Source organism: Eschscholzia californica, unplaced genomic scaffold (assembly GCF_041429995.1).
Source record: "Eschscholzia californica isolate CP2 unplaced genomic scaffold, dmEscCali1.0.p SCAF_3, whole genome shotgun sequence".
In the NCBI taxonomy this organism is placed as follows: Eukaryota; Viridiplantae; Streptophyta; class Magnoliopsida; order Ranunculales; family Papaveraceae; genus Eschscholzia; species Eschscholzia californica.
This window is the reverse complement of record NW_028238420.1, coordinates 65,783,781-65,800,189: the sequence shown is the minus strand read 5'-3', so window position 1 is coordinate 65,800,189 and position 16,409 is coordinate 65,783,781. Positions and strand designations below refer to the sequence as shown.

At 35.1% G+C, this 16,409-nt stretch overlaps 3 protein-coding genes across 7 annotated transcripts; all 3 read right to left on the bottom strand.

Moving 5' to 3' along the window:
* Positions 1-456: 456 nt before the first annotated feature.
* Positions 457-4,705, bottom strand: LOC147553510 (ACT domain-containing protein ACR4-like). Of its 3 annotated transcripts, XM_086666021.1 has the most exons (8): positions 3,820-3,970; positions 2,785-3,222; positions 2,628-2,673; positions 2,376-2,490; positions 2,209-2,276; positions 1,388-1,987; positions 1,108-1,212; positions 457-1,006 (listed from the first exon to the last, which is right to left on the bottom strand). In XM_086666021.1, the coding sequence occupies exons 2-8, from the start codon at positions 2,856-2,858 to the stop codon at positions 662-664; spliced, it is 1,353 nt and encodes a 450-aa protein (XP_086522147.1). In that variant the 5' UTR covers positions 2,859-3,222; positions 3,820-3,970; the 3' UTR covers positions 457-661. The 3 variants fall into 3 exon arrangements, with proteins under 3 accessions (XP_086522147.1, XP_086522146.1, XP_086522148.1); XM_086666020.1 differs by having other exon boundaries at positions 2,785-4,705; XM_086666022.1 differs by having other exon boundaries at positions 2,628-2,701; positions 2,785-3,970.
* A 4,189-nt stretch (positions 4,706-8,894) lies between these two features.
* On the bottom strand, positions 8,895-11,771 carry LOC147553509 (11-beta-hydroxysteroid dehydrogenase A-like). Its single transcript, XM_086669951.1, has 6 exons — positions 10,915-11,771; positions 10,615-10,807; positions 10,055-10,140; positions 9,833-9,964; positions 9,403-9,567; positions 8,895-9,315 (listed from the first exon to the last, which is right to left on the bottom strand). Exons 1-6 carry the CDS (start codon positions 11,095-11,097, stop codon positions 9,028-9,030), a joined length of 1,047 nt encoding a protein of 348 aa, XP_086526077.1. The 5' UTR covers positions 11,098-11,771; the 3' UTR covers positions 8,895-9,027.
* A 1,852-nt stretch (positions 11,772-13,623) lies between these two features.
* LOC147553508 (11-beta-hydroxysteroid dehydrogenase 1A-like) lies at positions 13,624-16,179 on the bottom strand. 3 transcript variants are annotated; one of them, XM_086669993.1, is made up of 7 exons: positions 16,069-16,179; positions 15,406-16,024; positions 15,086-15,278; positions 14,919-15,004; positions 14,685-14,816; positions 14,372-14,536; positions 13,624-14,025 (listed from the first exon to the last, which is right to left on the bottom strand). In XM_086669993.1, the coding sequence occupies exons 2-7, from the start codon at positions 15,592-15,594 to the stop codon at positions 13,759-13,761; spliced, it is 1,032 nt and encodes a 343-aa protein (XP_086526119.1). In that variant the 5' UTR covers positions 15,595-16,024; positions 16,069-16,179; the 3' UTR covers positions 13,624-13,758. The 3 variants fall into 3 exon arrangements, with proteins under 3 accessions (XP_086526119.1, XP_086526121.1, XP_086526120.1); XM_086669995.1 differs by having other exon boundaries at positions 15,406-15,601; positions 16,069-16,170; XM_086669994.1 differs by lacking the exon at positions 16,069-16,179 and having other exon boundaries at positions 15,406-15,601; positions 15,707-16,024.
* Positions 16,180-16,409: the final 230 nt, after the last annotated feature.

The window sequence follows — 16,409 nt, the reverse complement described above, 5'->3', positions numbered from 1 at the left end:
TCAAGAACAAAAAAGCGGGCCACCTATAAAGGTACCCTTGTGTAATATGATCCACAAAGAATGTGCAAGTAGGGTGTAAAGTTTGAAGGTGTGAGTATAACAGTACTGATTTGTAAGTACACTTCCCAAAAAATCATTTGTCCTCCCAATGATCACTGACTTAAGTCAGATCTCCCTACCATTCTGTCTCTGACTCCTGAGTCAGGATAGATGGTCCTCCACTCCAGTCAAATGTCACTTGCCAACTTAGAATCAGAAAAGGATTGGCCTAAAAAGTAGCAATCATTTGTCACCATCAGACTTAGAACTTATTTCATACTTTTCAAATCAAATTTGAGTCAATTCAGATATTGAGTCAGATTTTATATCTGAATTTGAAAAGGGAAAAAAAAATCGTATTAACAGCCGCTCTCGAGCTAGGGTTCCGAGCCAACTTCAACCATTAGAACATCAAGATTTTGGAGAAGCACTATGAAGAAAACAAGAGTACAAAAAGCACATGTATTTACAATAGAGAACCAACAAGAAAAACTTCATCTTCCCAATCAAGTTACAAGAAAAGATCAACCACAACTTTATGTCTTATGCCATTTTGGCTTTAAGATCAACAAGAAGTTGAAAAGAAAGATTTTCGGTTTACCTCCAAACAAACAAAGTTCGATTAGGAGCATGATCTTATTAGTCCAAGATTATAGAGAAACTTCTCCGATCTAGATCGAAAGAGATTACCTAGTGAGAACTTCCCACCTTCTTGTATGCTAGATTTTGAGTAGCTATCGTCTTTAACACGAAGAATTGTCTGTCCAATTTCGCTCCTTATCGCTTCAATAGTATCACTCTTCACTGGTACCCCTGATGCATCGGTCACATAGAATACGTTTACAGCTTGAGACCCTCTTGTCGAAACTTCAGCCTGAGTTACTGATAGCCCGTTTTCTCTAAATATACGCGTTACTTCTGATAAAAGGCCAACTCTATCATCACTACAGAGTTCTAGTCTTATTCCCTGTATTGTTATGCATATAAGATAGCTTCATCAAAATCAATAAGGCATCCCAAAGAACAATAGAAAGCAGGTAGAAAATCAATCTTTTCGATGACTAATACCTCTGAAGTTCGCCTACGAATGGCTGCCTCTAAGCAATGGGTGACTCGTCGTCTCTCTCCTTCAGAACTAATAGGACATCCATCTAATTGTCTGATATAATATTCCTGTTCAAGAGGAAACAATAATCTCACTGAAACGAAGTAATATTCTCGTTATCGACTCTATTCGGAGGGATATCTTCAAGTTTACATGATAATTGGAACCTGAATTCAAATGCTAAAGTTTACGGAAGGAAAAAAACCAACAAATAGAATCTTATCGAGAAGGGAAGAACCGAACCTGGTAAGCTTCTGGTCCATCAAAACCAACAGTTCCATGAAAAACAACATACTTCATATCTGTTAAAGTACAGACAGTATCGAAGAGTAGTTTCGGTCGATCCGGGCATCTCAAATTCACAACAGTATATCCTTTATCTGCACAATTCTCAACAGTTACATATGGTTTCCTTCTATCAGTCTTGTCTTCGCCATCGATATTATCCCAATCGTAATCACAATCTGCAAACATCATTTGGTGAAGCCTTCTTTCGGTATGGGTAACACCGTCGGAATCTACAAAGTTTGCATTTCGTTTCTCTCTATCTCCTTTGACCACGAAACGAAGAAGTTGTTTGATTTTAGAGAGTCTATCTGGGTCGTCGATAGGCAACCCAGTGTCAACATCACTAATGTAAACAAGTGAGGCCATTCTTGAGTTATGGGTCCAAACTTCAGCACCAACCACATTGCATTTGAGATCCGAAAGAACTGCAAAAACATCGGAAAGCAACCCGGGTCGGTCTCTCCCTGTCAATTCAATCGTTGTGTGCTCAGCCGCAGCCTGGACACCGACAGATCTTCTCAAGGACCGGAGGCTCAACGCCCGTGGACCCAATGACTGCAAAAAGTTGTAAACTTTAGTAGTCTAACAACTTAGAAACATCTCCAAGCTCCATTGAAGTTGTCCAACATAATATGCTTTTGCTATACAATTGGGTTTTTGGCAAGGGTTTTTGAGTGAGAAAACCCTTCGTAGTAAGATTAGTGTATCGTTTCTTTTTATCTGATTTGTACATCTGACTCGTCTGAATACAAAAACCAAAATTGAAGGGGGTCTACCTGTTGAATGCGATCGATGACTTCACCATCTTCTAGCTTATTGCCATGTTGGTCTACAACATGAAAAACTACAAAAGAACAAGATCAATAGAGAGTTAGATTAATGAAGAAGAAAACAAAACCAAAATATGATTAAAGAAATGGGTAATGGAAAACCAAAATCATACCATCCATAAACCATTCTCCATCTGAAGAAATATAAGCTCTAATAATGGTAAGATTCAAATCAGTAAGAACTTGAACTACTTCTAACAAACTTCCATATTTATTAGCACTATCAACCTGCAAAATTCCCCCCCAAAAAAACCCTCAACTACTAACAAAAATTCCCAAAATTAGAACCATAATAAACACACCCATAGTCCTCCCAAAGCACCCAAAAAAAGCTAAAAACACAATAAAATTTCAAAAACCCAAACCTTAATTAAAGTAGCTTTCCTGCTTGAAGTATTATCAATTGTAACCCTGCAAATCAAAATCCAAACTACCCACACTGAAAACCCAAAATAAAAAATTACAGAGGAAAAAGCAAAAAAGGGGTGAAAAAGAAGATAAAGGAAGGGTATTGTTATTTACCTTGGAGGATTCATTCTAATAAGAAGCTTTTTGAATTCATCATCCATATGAAGTGAAGGAGGAGAGTAATCCATGGGAAATCAAAAGAGATTAATGAACAAAGAAAAACAGAGCTTCTATTTTTTGAATTCAATCCTCTGCTCCAACTTTTCTCTCTCTCTCTCTCTCTCTCTCTAGAGGGACTGAGGGAGGGAGGAAGGACTAGTTAGGAGTGTGGAAGGAGGGGAATTGGCTTTTGAGATGGATGAAGAGTTTTGGAGGGACAGAAATGGTGAATCTCTGTGGTAGGCACTTCTGTGGGTCCCACCCACTCTCCTCTTCTTCAATTTGCTTTTATTTCTCGAGGTTCACAAAATGATGATTCTAGAACCGTCAGATTAATCCCGCTCTTCCAACTCGCGGGACGAGTCGTATTTTCTTTTTCTGTTTAGTACTTTACTGTGATCAAGAGTACGAAGTTATGCTAGTCAGAGTTTTCAGATTATAACACGTGGTTGATTAACTAATATTGGCCGTAGATATCTTCCTTCTGGTACGTAATGAACGTTTTTGTCAACGAAGAATGGAATATATCGAAAGTTCGATGGGCGAAAGATTCGAGGTAATGATAAGTGTACGGATGGGTCAACGATGGTGGGTATTAGGTCATAATTATGTTTCAAATCTAAAAGAGGATTCTTTAAGAGATATCAAGTAAAATCCAATTATTACTTAATGATCACTAGTTAAACTTTCAAATTCCACAGTTTTTGAATCTGAATCCTCTAAACATGAATTGTCCTACACTAAATTGGTAATATTAAACTATGTTTAAGTAGGAATCAAATATAGATTTAAAATCAGATTGTCAGAGAATTTAACATTATACATGATATCTCAACATTCACGGAGTTTAAAGTTAATTAAGACTATTGAGAGAAAACATAATGCGCGAAGATATGGATGAATTTCGATGAACTTTAACCACTTAGTCAACCATATGTTCCATTAGGTAGGTGCAACCGTTCAAGTTTTATATATGTTCAAAGATCTTACCTCTGTATTTTCATCCAACTCAATCAATATTGATTACTACTAATTATTCTCGATCTTTGCAAGTGGAATAGGAGACGACATCAAAGATTTTCAGTATTCTCATTTTACGGTATTTTGCTCTAACAAGAAGTTTATATATGTAATTATAGTTGTTCGTACTCTAACGATGATAACTTATTATAGACCTATTTTACCATTATCAGCATATGTGCACGTCCGTCATCATAGCATAGGTTCTTTATTTTCTTATAAAATAATGGCCATATTTGGAAATCATAGTCAGCTCCACGCCCCCATGAGATTCTAGGAAAGAATTTTTGTGATATAGTTTATGAACAAGTGGGGTCTTTGAGTGGGTGGAGAAGATGATCATGGATGTCCATCTAAACTATATTTAGGAAAATATACCAAAACATTTTTTTATGTTGGACTTGGAACCACTCATTTAACAAAGTTAGACAGAGAAAAGGGTAAAAAAAACAAGGCTTATTTCTCTTCTAATGTCTTTGTAAGGCCATATAAAAACAATATCGTACATGTGTCACGTATTACCAAGATTAACCAACCCTTTACCTACCCGAATTACATTTTTGATGACTCCTTCGATGATCTCATTGCCTACGTCGTGAATAAGTTAAGGGGCGTTTTGTTTTTTCTCGTGACCGAAAAACCAAAATGTCTCTTGTCGTAATAGGACGGAATCACCAGTACCAGTGTTGCTTGGATAAACCTAACCAAAAGTGAACTTACTTTGGGTCATGAGATGGTGGTAATAGGAGTAGGAATCATGGCGGACCAGCAAAAATTTCGATCTTTATTTTTTGGCGAGTTAGTGATGGCAGAAATAGGAGTAGGAATCAGATTGGACCAGCAAAAACAATCGTTCAAATATTAGTCTAAACTTGATAAATATATTAGACAGGACATGACAAATGTTAGGCTCAACTTAGCTTTTCAAAAGGGTCCATGGGTTTTAAGTCCAAAATAAAATTCAAAAAAAATTTAAGGTCCAATCTTCCCAGAAAATAGGTTTTTAGTCCTTTTCGTTTTGTAAGAAACATTGTTGATAAATAACGTGTTATGTATGACACATATAAAAAAAAAATGAAATAAAGTATGGAAAACATGAAATAAAGTATGAAACTTTAACAATAAATAACAGGTAATTTATGAAACAAAACAAGAACTTTTAAACAGAAAAATACTGTAACTTTAAAGTATAGACATACTTTAACTAATTTGGACTAAATATCAATTATAATTATTATTTTGGCTTAAAATCCTATATTAATATTAGGGGGGACTAAATATGTGTTTAGGGGTAGATTTTTGGACTAGGAACCAAAAAATTCCTTTTCAAAACTCATACGACGCAACTACGGAAAGTAGTAAAGAATTATACCTCTTTACAATTTATCTCATCTTGTCGAGTTGCAAGTTGGGAAAGTAGTAAAGAATTATACCTCTTTACAATTTATCTCATCTTGTCGATTGCTAACTTTTTTGGTTCTAGTGGAGTATGTAGATGGAGATCTTTTTTGAGGTGATGGAATTTTGTAGTTAGATTTGATTAAGTGTGATATTGACTTAATTCGATTTGGTCTGACTTATATGGATTGATTTTGCACAATGTCCAGTTATGTTCACCTAGTATAGTCGAATTTAAAAGAATATGGATGGAGAAAGCTTTAAAGATTTGTTTGAGGAAGAACGATAATGATCCTCACGCTTCAAATTTTTGTCTTTGTTTTTGGGGAGTACTTAGTGATGGTGGAAATAGAGGTGGGAATTAGGTCGGGCTGCGACAACTAACCGTTCAAATACTGGTCTAAATTTAATAAATATATTAGACAGGACAAGACAAATATCAGACTCAACTTAGCTTTTGGGATAGTGGCACAAAAGAAAACTTAGCTTTTCCAAACTCATATAACACAAACTATGCAAGTTGGGAAAGTAGTAAAGAATTATACTTCTTTACAATTTATCTCATCTTGTTTGTTGTTAAACCTTTTGGGTTCTAGTGGAGCATGTAGACGGACATCTTTTTTGAGTTGATTGAACTTTGTAATTGATTTGATTAAGTATGAAATATACTCTGAGTCAGTTCGGGTCAGATTGATTGACTTTGTATAGTGTCTGGTTATGAACACGGAACACCTAGTCTAATCCACAGAATATTAGATTTTCAAAGCTTTTGAAAAGATTTTGTTTGAGAGAGAATTGGTGATGATGATGGAGGGTAGAGATGTGTGTTCCAAAATCATATAACACAAACTATGCAAGTTGGGAAAGTAGTAAAGAATTATACTTCTTTACGATTTATCTCATCTTGTTTATTGTTAACCTTTTGGGTTCTAGTGGAGCATGTAGACGAACATCTTTTTTGAGTTGATTGAACTTTGTAATTGATTTGATTAAGTATAAAATTGACTTAGAGTTAGTTCAGGGTCAGATTGATTGACTTTGTATAGCGTCTAGTTATGTTCACCTAGTCTAATCGACAGAATATTAGATTTCCAAAGCTTTTGAAAAGATTTTGTTTGGGAGAGAATTGGTGATGATGAATGATGATGGAGGGTAGAGATGTGTGTTTCATAATCGTATCCTTTCCTTGCTATTTTATCTCCAACATAGAGGAACTTCTCTCTTCCTACTTCACATGTTGCCCTACCAACTTGTGCCGTCCTTTAAGTTTCCACACACTTGTCGCTAACATGCGCCACTAAACATGTGCCACAAACGTTGCTAAAGTGCGATGCAACTAACTTGCGCAGCTGATAAAGGATTGTAAAAGCTAATTTGCGCTTATCTAAATTGCGCCAACAACAAGCGGATCCTGCGGGAGCGGCTAGCTAATTAGTCGATGCTAACTTGCACCTTTGCTAATGTGCGCCAAGCTGGTTTAAATAGGGAAGTATTATGGGGCACACAAGATTCGTTCAAAGTCCACTTAAAGATAAAGGTTCACAATTCAGATTCAAACTTTTCCAAGCTCACACGCATTATTAGAGCACATCACATTTTAGGAAAAAGAAAAAGATTGGAGTGGTGGTGCTGATGTTGGGGGAGGTGGTGGTTAGAGGGGCGAGCCAACCCTAAAACAACCAAAACGACTGTTTTGGACTCCAACATACGCAAGGGCCTCTATTTTGGAGTTTAATGAGTTATTCCGTCTTTTATACATATAACTTGAACTAAGTATTTTCATAATTTAACTCTAGGTTAGTGGTTAAGAATTTGGTTTGTGTAACAAAGGTCAAAGGTTCGAACTCACCCTCAAACAACAAGAAGTATTTCATGTTTTAGTTTTCCCTCATACTTTAAGGTTGCGACGATAAGAGTAAGAGGTTTGACATTATTCAGGTTCAGTTGATCAAAATCATCGAACACACGAATCATATCTAACCACATTTCTATCTAGAATCTGCCTAGTTTTCTTGTTCTCTAACATTTTTCTCCTGGCAATAGTGAAAAAGAGACAACAAGAACAATTTTATGTTTAGTTTTGGCTTATACTTTAAGATTGTGACGATAAGAGTTAGAGGTTTGACATGATTCATTTTCAGTTGATCAAAATCATCGAAAACACGAATCACATCTAACCACATTTCAATCCAGAATCTGCCTAATTTTCGTGTTCCTTAACATTTTTCTCCTGGTAATAGTGAAGAAGATTTTTTATTTTTAAATAAAAAAAATCGTGTCAGCTTAGCTATTGACTTGGTTCAAATCAAGTATGATGTTGTGTGGACATGGTCCTTTTTTCCCTACATATGACTTCTCTTCACCTATATGGGTGTTGGACTTGGCAATTTTGTTGGTGCCTATAAAATTCCCAATATTTAGTCCACACATTTATTGGGTGAAAGACACCACGTTTAATATTTTAAGCCTACACCATAGCCTAAAATGAAAATAGGACCTAAGCTTAAGCTTATCATAAGTAATATCTTTTACCCACACAAAATAAGACCTTTTTTTTTTGTTGAACTCACACAAAATAAGACCTAATACTTCAAATTGTTTCCTTGGCTTGTTTTCCTTCAACCTAAACAAACACAAAACTTTCCCCTGTTGCCCGTCACGCAAGCAGCGCTCATGTACTTGTCTCGCAGAACTTTCTTGCATTCGATCGCACACCGTGGTGGCGTGCAAGGGTCGAGTTCGATTCCAAATGCGCAGTCGACCGAGTCTAGACCCATGCTAGTTAGTACTATGACCATGACTAGAATCACTAGAAACTTTTTCATTTCTAACTGTAACTAGCTAACAAGTACTACCAACTTCAATTAGAACACAAGTAGTGACTCTTTCTCTCCTCTTCCACTTTGGTTAGGGTTTATGAATCAAAAAACTAGATTGTAAGTAGATAGAGAGACATGCATTCATTAATATAGACAGGAAAAAAGATAGTTACTAAAAAAAAGGGTTCCTCCACTACTAATTAGAAACTACTTTATGTTATCTCTCCATGATATATATATTCATAATTAAAAATACATTTTGTTTAAGGATGGTAGATCAACCCACTGATTGGAAGCTATAAATTGTTGCCCTAAGTGGATTGGAGCCAATAAGGGACAACCAAAAGAAGTTGAGAAGCCCTAGCTTTTGTTTCCATTTCAAATTCTCAACCAATAAGGTTGTAACAAATGAGGATCAACTTTGTGTTAGGTATAAATGAGTTCTAGATGTAGGAAGGTGTATGGGTAGCTAGTCTTTGGTTTTCCTAAAGTTAGTGTTCACTCTGGACTATGAATTCCCCATTTCTCAAGTCTTACCTACTCTATTCCTACAACCACACACAACATTTGCACCATACATTGTTATGCTACCATACATTGTTAATTTGTTATGCTAAAGACCATCAACTGAATGATTTTTAATAAAGATGATCTCTTAATTCATCCTCAAAATTAGACTTTGACTCATGTACAATCACACACAAACTACATGGACATGGCTAGAGTGAGTCACTATGACCTATGGTGATGTAACGACTCCTAATGTAACAATGATCACATACTCACATATCATGCAAACCATGGCCTTGTTAGATCAATACATCGACGAACCTAAAAGAAGCTCGTTTAAATTTCATTAAGCGTCTGTTTGGTAGGATGAGTTTGTAAATGAATAGATATTGCAAAGAGCTAAGCTATAATAAATAAACCTTGCACGTACATAAACATGGATTTCACTCGGCTACTTCCCTTTGATATCCGACAAGATGGAAGCTGGATAGATGAATTTCTTGATACCAGTGGTGTCTAAAATCCTTCGTCCGAGTGGATTGTGCGCTGAGTTACCCGGTTGAGACACAAAAAGCACATTGAAAAACCATTCAACGGTCTCGGACACAAATACCTTGCACAAGTACAGAGTCTTGAACCAGGATGGATCTGTTATGTCTCGGTCTCCTCGACATACACGGCGCACAATGGTGTTTGTGCATTCCACTACTCCTCTTACCGGAAGCATCCCAACCACTGCCTGCTCAAATAAAATAGTTGTTCAACATGATATCATAGCAAATCAAGAATTTGAAAACTTATATATACATATAGAAATTGTACTTACATCTCTTCTTCCAGGGTCAAGATCAACAGTCCCATCTTTAGAGAAGTGTTTACCTTGAGTCATCTCTGATTCTATAAACCCTGGAGATACTATTGATATTTTAACAGAAGAACCTAATTCAACTCTAAGTGTTTCGAAAAAGTTCAACATTGCTGCTTTACTTGCCTGATCAAAATACACAATAGTTAGAATAACATTTCAGAGAAGTTGAGAGATAAGTAGTTTACTAACTACGTAATTCTATTGACACGACAAACTTACACAACAATTCTATTATTGTGGCCTAGCTAAGTTATTTTTATATCAAGTTTCGAACTACAAAACCAATAAATTAATGAAACTGACGACAAAAAAAGAATTTTATTGTATAATTGTTGAATTACTCTGTTGTATCAATAGTTTCTATTTCAAGAACTTATGCAGTACTTACACCATAGAAGATCAAGTTGGGCGCATACAACCATGAACTAATTGATGAAATCACGACGATCTTTCCTTTGCTCTCTCTTAGATGAGGAATTGCAAAATGAGTTGCATAAATTGAACCCCAAAAGTTCACATTCTACACAAATGAGATTTTTTTTTTGTTTAATTGAATAATTATGAAAAGAACCCATTATTAATGGGAATAATATATGGAAGGGTTAAATACCATAACATGATTTGCAAGAGTGATATCAGTTGCTTCCTCAAATGAATAGACACTTAATATTCCAGCATTATTTACCAAATGATCCACTAATATTAACAAATGCCAAAAAATAGGAAAAGAAAAAATATTAACATCTAAACAATCTCAAGCTCAAACTAAGTAGCTTGACATAATAAAAAATAATTGATCCTTTCAAAACAAAATTTGACAATTTTTTTGCCGAAATGACGTGGCAAGATTCCTTTCAAAGTTTGACTGAATCTGGACCGTTCCCTTTATGACTCGTTCATGTTTTGACTGTCAGGATTATGTCAAACTTTCAAAAGAGACTTGTCACATCATTTCTTTTTGCCAAAATTTTTTGTGAACTTAACATTTCTGTTTTATAAAATACATTTAAGTAGGAATTTTTTTTTCTGAAATGTTACCGTAGCGAAGTATGATTTCATCTCTCAAACCCTTGGTCTGGTCTGGAGACAACTTGGTAACGCTCCAACCAGTAGCGAAGTATGTCTATATAACATGAACATCTACTGAAATAGTATCTAATAATTACTTACAACGTCCGAAGTGAGTAATGGCTTCTTGAACAAATCTTTTACAATCTTCAACTTTAGAAACATCAGCCAATGACACTAAAACATCAGGAGATCCAAACCTTCTAGCCTTCTCGGCAACCTCTCGAAGAAGACTTTCTCTTCTTGCAACAAGTACCAAACGAGCTCCTCTCTTAGCATAAGCATAAGCCAAATACTACAAGATATATGAATATATAGATAATATGTCAAGACATTATAGATCAATATATAAACATAAAATACCGATTTTTAGTTCATGTGAAGGGTAAAATTGGAATTTACCTCTCCGATACCGGACGATGCTCCGGTAATGATGACAACCTTTCCGGTCAAGTCTTCGACGGAAAATGATCTTTTAATGAAAAATAGAAGCCTGCAAATGAAGGCAAGAGGTAGGGATATAAGGACCCCCATGAGAAGGATAGGAGGAACAAGTATGTTCATTATTTCATGAATCAATTCCATTATTTCTTGAAGTAATCAAGGACTCAAGATCAAGATTTTATGAATAAAACTCAAAAATTTCTTTTACAAGGACACAAAGTGGTTGATGCTAATATATGGTTATCTTCTCTCCTACTTTTTCGCCATTAAATTATCCGTAATTTAGATGGTTAGACAAGACATGTGAATTGCAAGAACAAAAAAAAAGACAAAGACATGTGAAATTATGAGTTGTTAGGGGGGGATACAATGCATTAATCCTACTTTAGGGAGTGGTGTTAGGAGTTTATTAGGTAAGGTTTAGAATGCTTCTTTGAAAAACCCTATATGAGATCATAGAGCGTGTACTAGAGGTGTGAGCTTAAATGTAGTAAACGCCATGATTTTTAAAATGGATTAGTTGAATCTTTTTCGGAAACAAAATCTTGTATACGTTCGGCTTAAGCGGCCAAAACAAGGTCAATGTCGACAATTACTGTCATTTGGGTTTTTGTAAGTGGTATTGTAGCCAATAGTGCATTGTCATTGAAGGTGAGTAAACATAATAGTCTAATATGCTTAGGAAAGCGCCCATATCTTGGGCGATGTGAGCTTAAGCTTAGTATTAGGTGGAGTACCCGTGGAGGCTCATCAAGAACAAAATCTTGTGCCTGTTGAACTTAGACCTATTATTTCTGGTTCGTTTCCATCGAACACTGATACAAAGAAAAAAAAAATTCTATTCAGTTAGCATTTCTCACTACATATTCGTTTTTATTCAGTTGGCATTTTTCACTACACATTCTTGTAATCAAATATGCAAGTTTTGAACTACACAATAAACTAGTAAACTATACAAGTAGACTCGGGAAATGTTTTGCCGATTTTTTAGGAGAGTTAGACCTAATAGGCTTCAAAAAAGTAGAGAGAGATGATGTTTCAGAAATGGACCCCCTACCTCGTAACCTTAGCTCTACGTAGAGACAAAGTGACGACGAGTGACTCCAGTCATATGAGATCACTTTTTGGAAGAAAAAAGAAAACTAGAATCATTTCAAATCTTGATAAATCAAAGATCTAGAATTTTTGTATAGTCAAGTAGAGTAGCACATTAAAACTTGAAATCTGAAATTTGTTGTTGGTTGAACTACTTTTTTAATTACATAGACATACTAGAAGAATGATTTGAAGAGACACTTAAAGGCCAACTAGTGAAGAAATGATAAAATCTCAAATCCCATTCCATTGAATTCCCACACCTACTTTTTAATAAATTTACCATCTTGTGACAGAATGGTCATCTACTAAATTTATGGCCAGTGGAAATTGATGATATTACATGCTCCAAAACTTTCTTTTCAAAGGCCAACAATCTTGACAAGACTTAATTTGTATAATTACTTGGTAGTTTAGTTGGTTCCTAATTTGAGCATCTCTTCTAACTAAGAATGGGCAATTAGAACCTCCCATAATCGATTATGTAGGAAATTTTTTCAATCGGTGTACTCTGTATTTGTCTATGGCTCGAATTTAGTCCTCTTATAGCACATCTTGACTCACCTAGGGTTGCTTTTGATGGTGCTATCAGAACGAGCTAGGACCTATTATTTTGTAACAATTCTCATCACATAGACTATGCTTTTGAAAAACAATCATTTAAAATAATCTTATAAATTCATTAATTAGAATGAAAAAACTAAGAATATCCTTCATGTAATATAATATAAACATAATTATCAAACAATGTAATATTTGTACAGTTGAGATAGAGGTGGAGAAGTGAATAGTAAATGTGTTGATATTAATGAAACCAACCACTGTAAGTGAATCCAAACACCAACATATAAGTCTTAGTTTGTGTGACAGTTTTATGTTTATTTCATCTTTATAATATACGATTATGATCGATGAAATATTATTTTGTTAAGGATATTGTTTGTAAGCAGTAAAGTCATTCCTCCTAATAAAATGTGATCGCTCACGTATGTCGCTCTCTTTCTCCCTTTAATTTTTCTCCACAACTTTTAACATCTAGACGCGAGAAACATCTAGAAGTGACTTCTCTCTACCCGTCCACATAAGTCAGTCTTCCAACATGCCTTGGGTCAAGTAGATAGGCCACCTAAGCCTGTCACCGGCCTTTGGTCAAGCAAATGTTGATTTGATTGTTCACATATATAGTATTATAAATATGAGAATGATCCCAAATGGGAGAAGGTGCATCTAGCAATATAGAATATAATTTGTAGGTCATCTCTATTCATTGTCAATTTTTTTTTTTTTGTTGAAATATCACAAACTTAACATGGTATATTAAGAGCTAGGCTCACACGTGATAGGCTAAAAAGTCACACGTGCTCCACGTCAACCGAAAAGAAAAAACACACACGTTTCAAGCTCAAAAGACCGACACACGTAAGGGGGCGTGAGAATAGTCCGACATAGGAGAATGTGTATATATCTAGCAACCAAGAATATAATGTCTACAACCTCTCCACTCATTGTCAATTGGTTTTGAGTTGGATGGTCATAAACTTAACAATAACGATATGTTTGAAACACAAGAGATAACAATTAATAATCCCCATTCATTAACAAAAGTAATCAAGAAAAAAAACATACATAAACTTTCTTTCAAAACAGTATAGATTACTGAGAATCTTTTTAAGGGTTTGCAAAATTAGAAAGAGTGAATCATAAGATTTACTTCAATTTGGTTGCAACTTCTTCTTCTTCTTCAAGTATTTTGGTTGTGGCATTGGTACTTGGAATAGGACGAGCCTTGTAAGGTTTTAAAGAAATAATCCACTTGAAAACCAAGTGAGTGATATCAGGGCAAAGAACTTTCCACAAATAAACTGTTCCAAAATACTTCAACTCTGTTATGGATCTCTCTCCTCTGCAAATTCCTTCTACTATTGTTTTTGCGCATGTCCCCGCACCGCCTAGTGGAAATGCCCCGATAAGAAGCTGCCCATTGTCAAATTATCACACCAAGTAAGTAGGTTATCAAGTGATCTATATATACAATAACTAAAAAAAACCCATTTTCCCCCTAACATAGAAGACCAAATTTCAAATCTTAACATTGCAAAAAAAAAAAAGTGTTAAATTTAGCAACAAAAATAATTGAAGTACACCATCGCGTATATCCTTGGGCATCCCCTTATCCTAATAGGACAAAGGGTAATTTTGTTTTTATACAATTTGAAAAATTCGAAAATAACTCTTGTCATACTTGAAGGCGGTGCACAAAGGTCTACACGAGAGTATACTTTTATCGTTAATGATGTAGCAAATAAGAAAATATACATACATTCATGTTTTCTTCATCCATTTGCAGTTGACCTTGCCTGCTTAAGTGCTTGCCTTGGGTCATCTCCGTTTCGATTATACCAGGAGATGCTATTGTTATTGAGATATCCGGATCCACTTCCACTCTAAGCGAGTCATAAAAGTTTATCAATGCCGCTTTGCTAGCCTGAAATCACCATACACATTTATTCAAGGACTAAATCCTTATTATTTTTTATAAAGCTAACTAAGTTTTTTATCAAGATCAATAATTTAGGACTAAAAAACATATTATATATTATATATATATAAGATTAGGGCTAAGTTATTCATACACCATAGAAGGTAAGTCTTGGTGAATGCAACCATCCAGAGGGGGAAGCAATAACAACTATCCTGCCTTTGCTTTTCTTGAGATGAGGAATTGCAAAATGAGTAGCATAAACTGACCCCCAGAAGTTAACATCCTACAAAAAACACCATTTACAACAATATATTATAATCAATGCCTAATCACATACATAATGTTCATCTCAAAATAGGAGAAAAGTAAGCAAGATTCTCATTACCATCATGGGTTTGAAGTTGAGAATATCGACAACTTCTTCAAACGGGCAAATACTTGTTATACCAGCATTATTTACCAAATGGTCCACTGTAAGTAAGTATACAAAGATATTCACTATAGGAAATAAACATCGAAAATGTGGTATAGTTTTAGCAGTCTAATACTTACAACGTCCGAAGTGATTTATAGCTTCGTCGATGAATTGTTTACAATCTTCGATCTTAGAAACATCACCACATACAACTAAAACATCTTTAGATCCAAATCGACGCGCCTTCTCTGCAACTTCTTCAAGTAGTTTTTTTCTTCTCGCTACGAGGACTAGACGAGCTCCTCTTCTTGCATACTCATACACAAGTTGCTATGAACATTCATAAATACATGCAAAAAAACCAAGTATAAGTACTTTTTTAACTATAAGAATGTCTAAACTTCTATATATCTATATGATAGTGTTACAAAATGTGAAATGAGGTGTTGTGCTAAACCTCGCCTATGCCGGACGAAGCACCGGTAACTAAAACGACCTTGCCGGTCATATCTTCCATGGGGAAGAATGTTCTTAAGATGGAGTAAAAGAACTTGTAAAGATAATAAGGAGGTATAGTGATACAAAGAATGATAAAGATGACAGGTGGGAGAATTAAGTTGATGATCTTGTGAAGAAGCAAGTCCATGGCAAACCTGCAAGAAATTTCAATCAAGAGGGGCTTCTTTATTGATAATAATTAATAATAGTTGAAGAGAAATTTAATTAGGTTGAAGTTGAGAGGATGAACAAGTAGTGACCAAGAAATGGGTTCTTTAACTAGCTCTATATAGGGAAATTGGTGAAGTTATATGAATTTATGCTCCTAGCTAGATTGGATTGGAAAAGTGGATCATAGCCCTTAGTGGAAACTCATTGGTACAAGCCAAGAGGTCATGAGATGATGAGAACTCTTCAAAGCAAGCAACCTTCCTTCTAAGTGATTTTAAAGGGACTATTTCTTGAGAATATATTGAGAAAGACTGAAAATGTCCTTAGGTAATTAGTGCCCTACTAAAAATCAAGTTATTTAATTAAGAGAATATTTGCTTAGTATAACTAGGTATACAACATACATGCTCAACAAAAAAAAAAAAAAAAAAAAAAAAGGTATACAACATACATTAATAACGATATGGGCGGGGTATTCTCGATGACAAATTCAACTTGTTCTTATCTCATAAAGTCTTAAATAACTAGACAGTATTCATGCATAATAGATAATAATAGTACCATAACACACATATAAAACTTTATAATAATAAAAACTAGTGAGAGTCATTCAAAACTTGAGTGAAACCCAACCAACCCATTTTAATTGTTGGATTGTGACATTCAGTGTCCTACATTTATTTGGTATGTCAACTACCCTGCCCAACAAGTCTACACTTGTATGTGCCGTTGGATTTTGATATATTATTCGAAGTTCCGAGGTTTGAAAAACACTAGCCTCTAGAACTTCAC

Excerpts from the sequence above, each read along its gene's own strand:
- LOC147553510 (XM_086666020.1), bottom strand. The coding sequence starts at position 2,858 with ATGGATTACTCTCCTCCTTCACTTCATATGGATGATGAATTCAAAAAG. Across the intron at positions 2,277-2,375 it reads TGGAGAATGGTTTATGGATG|TTTTTCATGTTGTAGACCAA; the intron begins GTATGATTTTGG and ends GTTCTTTTGTAG. Across the intron at positions 1,988-2,208 it reads TCATCGATCGCATTCAACAG|TCATTGGGTCCACGGGCGTT; the intron begins GTAGACCCCCTT and ends AACTTTTTGCAG.
- LOC147553509 (XM_086669951.1), bottom strand. The coding sequence starts at position 11,097 with ATGGAATTGATTCATGAAATAATGAACATACTTGTTCCTCCTATCCTT. Across the intron at positions 9,568-9,832 it reads CCAACTTGATCTTCTATGGT|GCAAGTAAAGCAGCAATGTT; the intron begins GTAAGTACTGCA and ends TATTTTGATCAG. Across the intron at positions 9,316-9,402 it reads TTGACCCTGGAAGAAGAGAT|GCAGTGGTTGGGATGCTTCC; the intron begins GTAAGTACAATT and ends TTATTTGAGCAG.
- LOC147553508 (XM_086669995.1), bottom strand. Across the intron at positions 14,817-14,918 it reads TCAACTTCAAACCCATGATG|GATGTTAACTTCTGGGGGTC; the intron begins GTAATGAGAATC and ends TGTTTTTTGTAG. Across the intron at positions 14,537-14,684 it reads CAAGACTTACCTTCTATGGT|GCTAGCAAAGCGGCATTGAT; the intron begins GTATGAATAACT and ends TGGTGATTTCAG.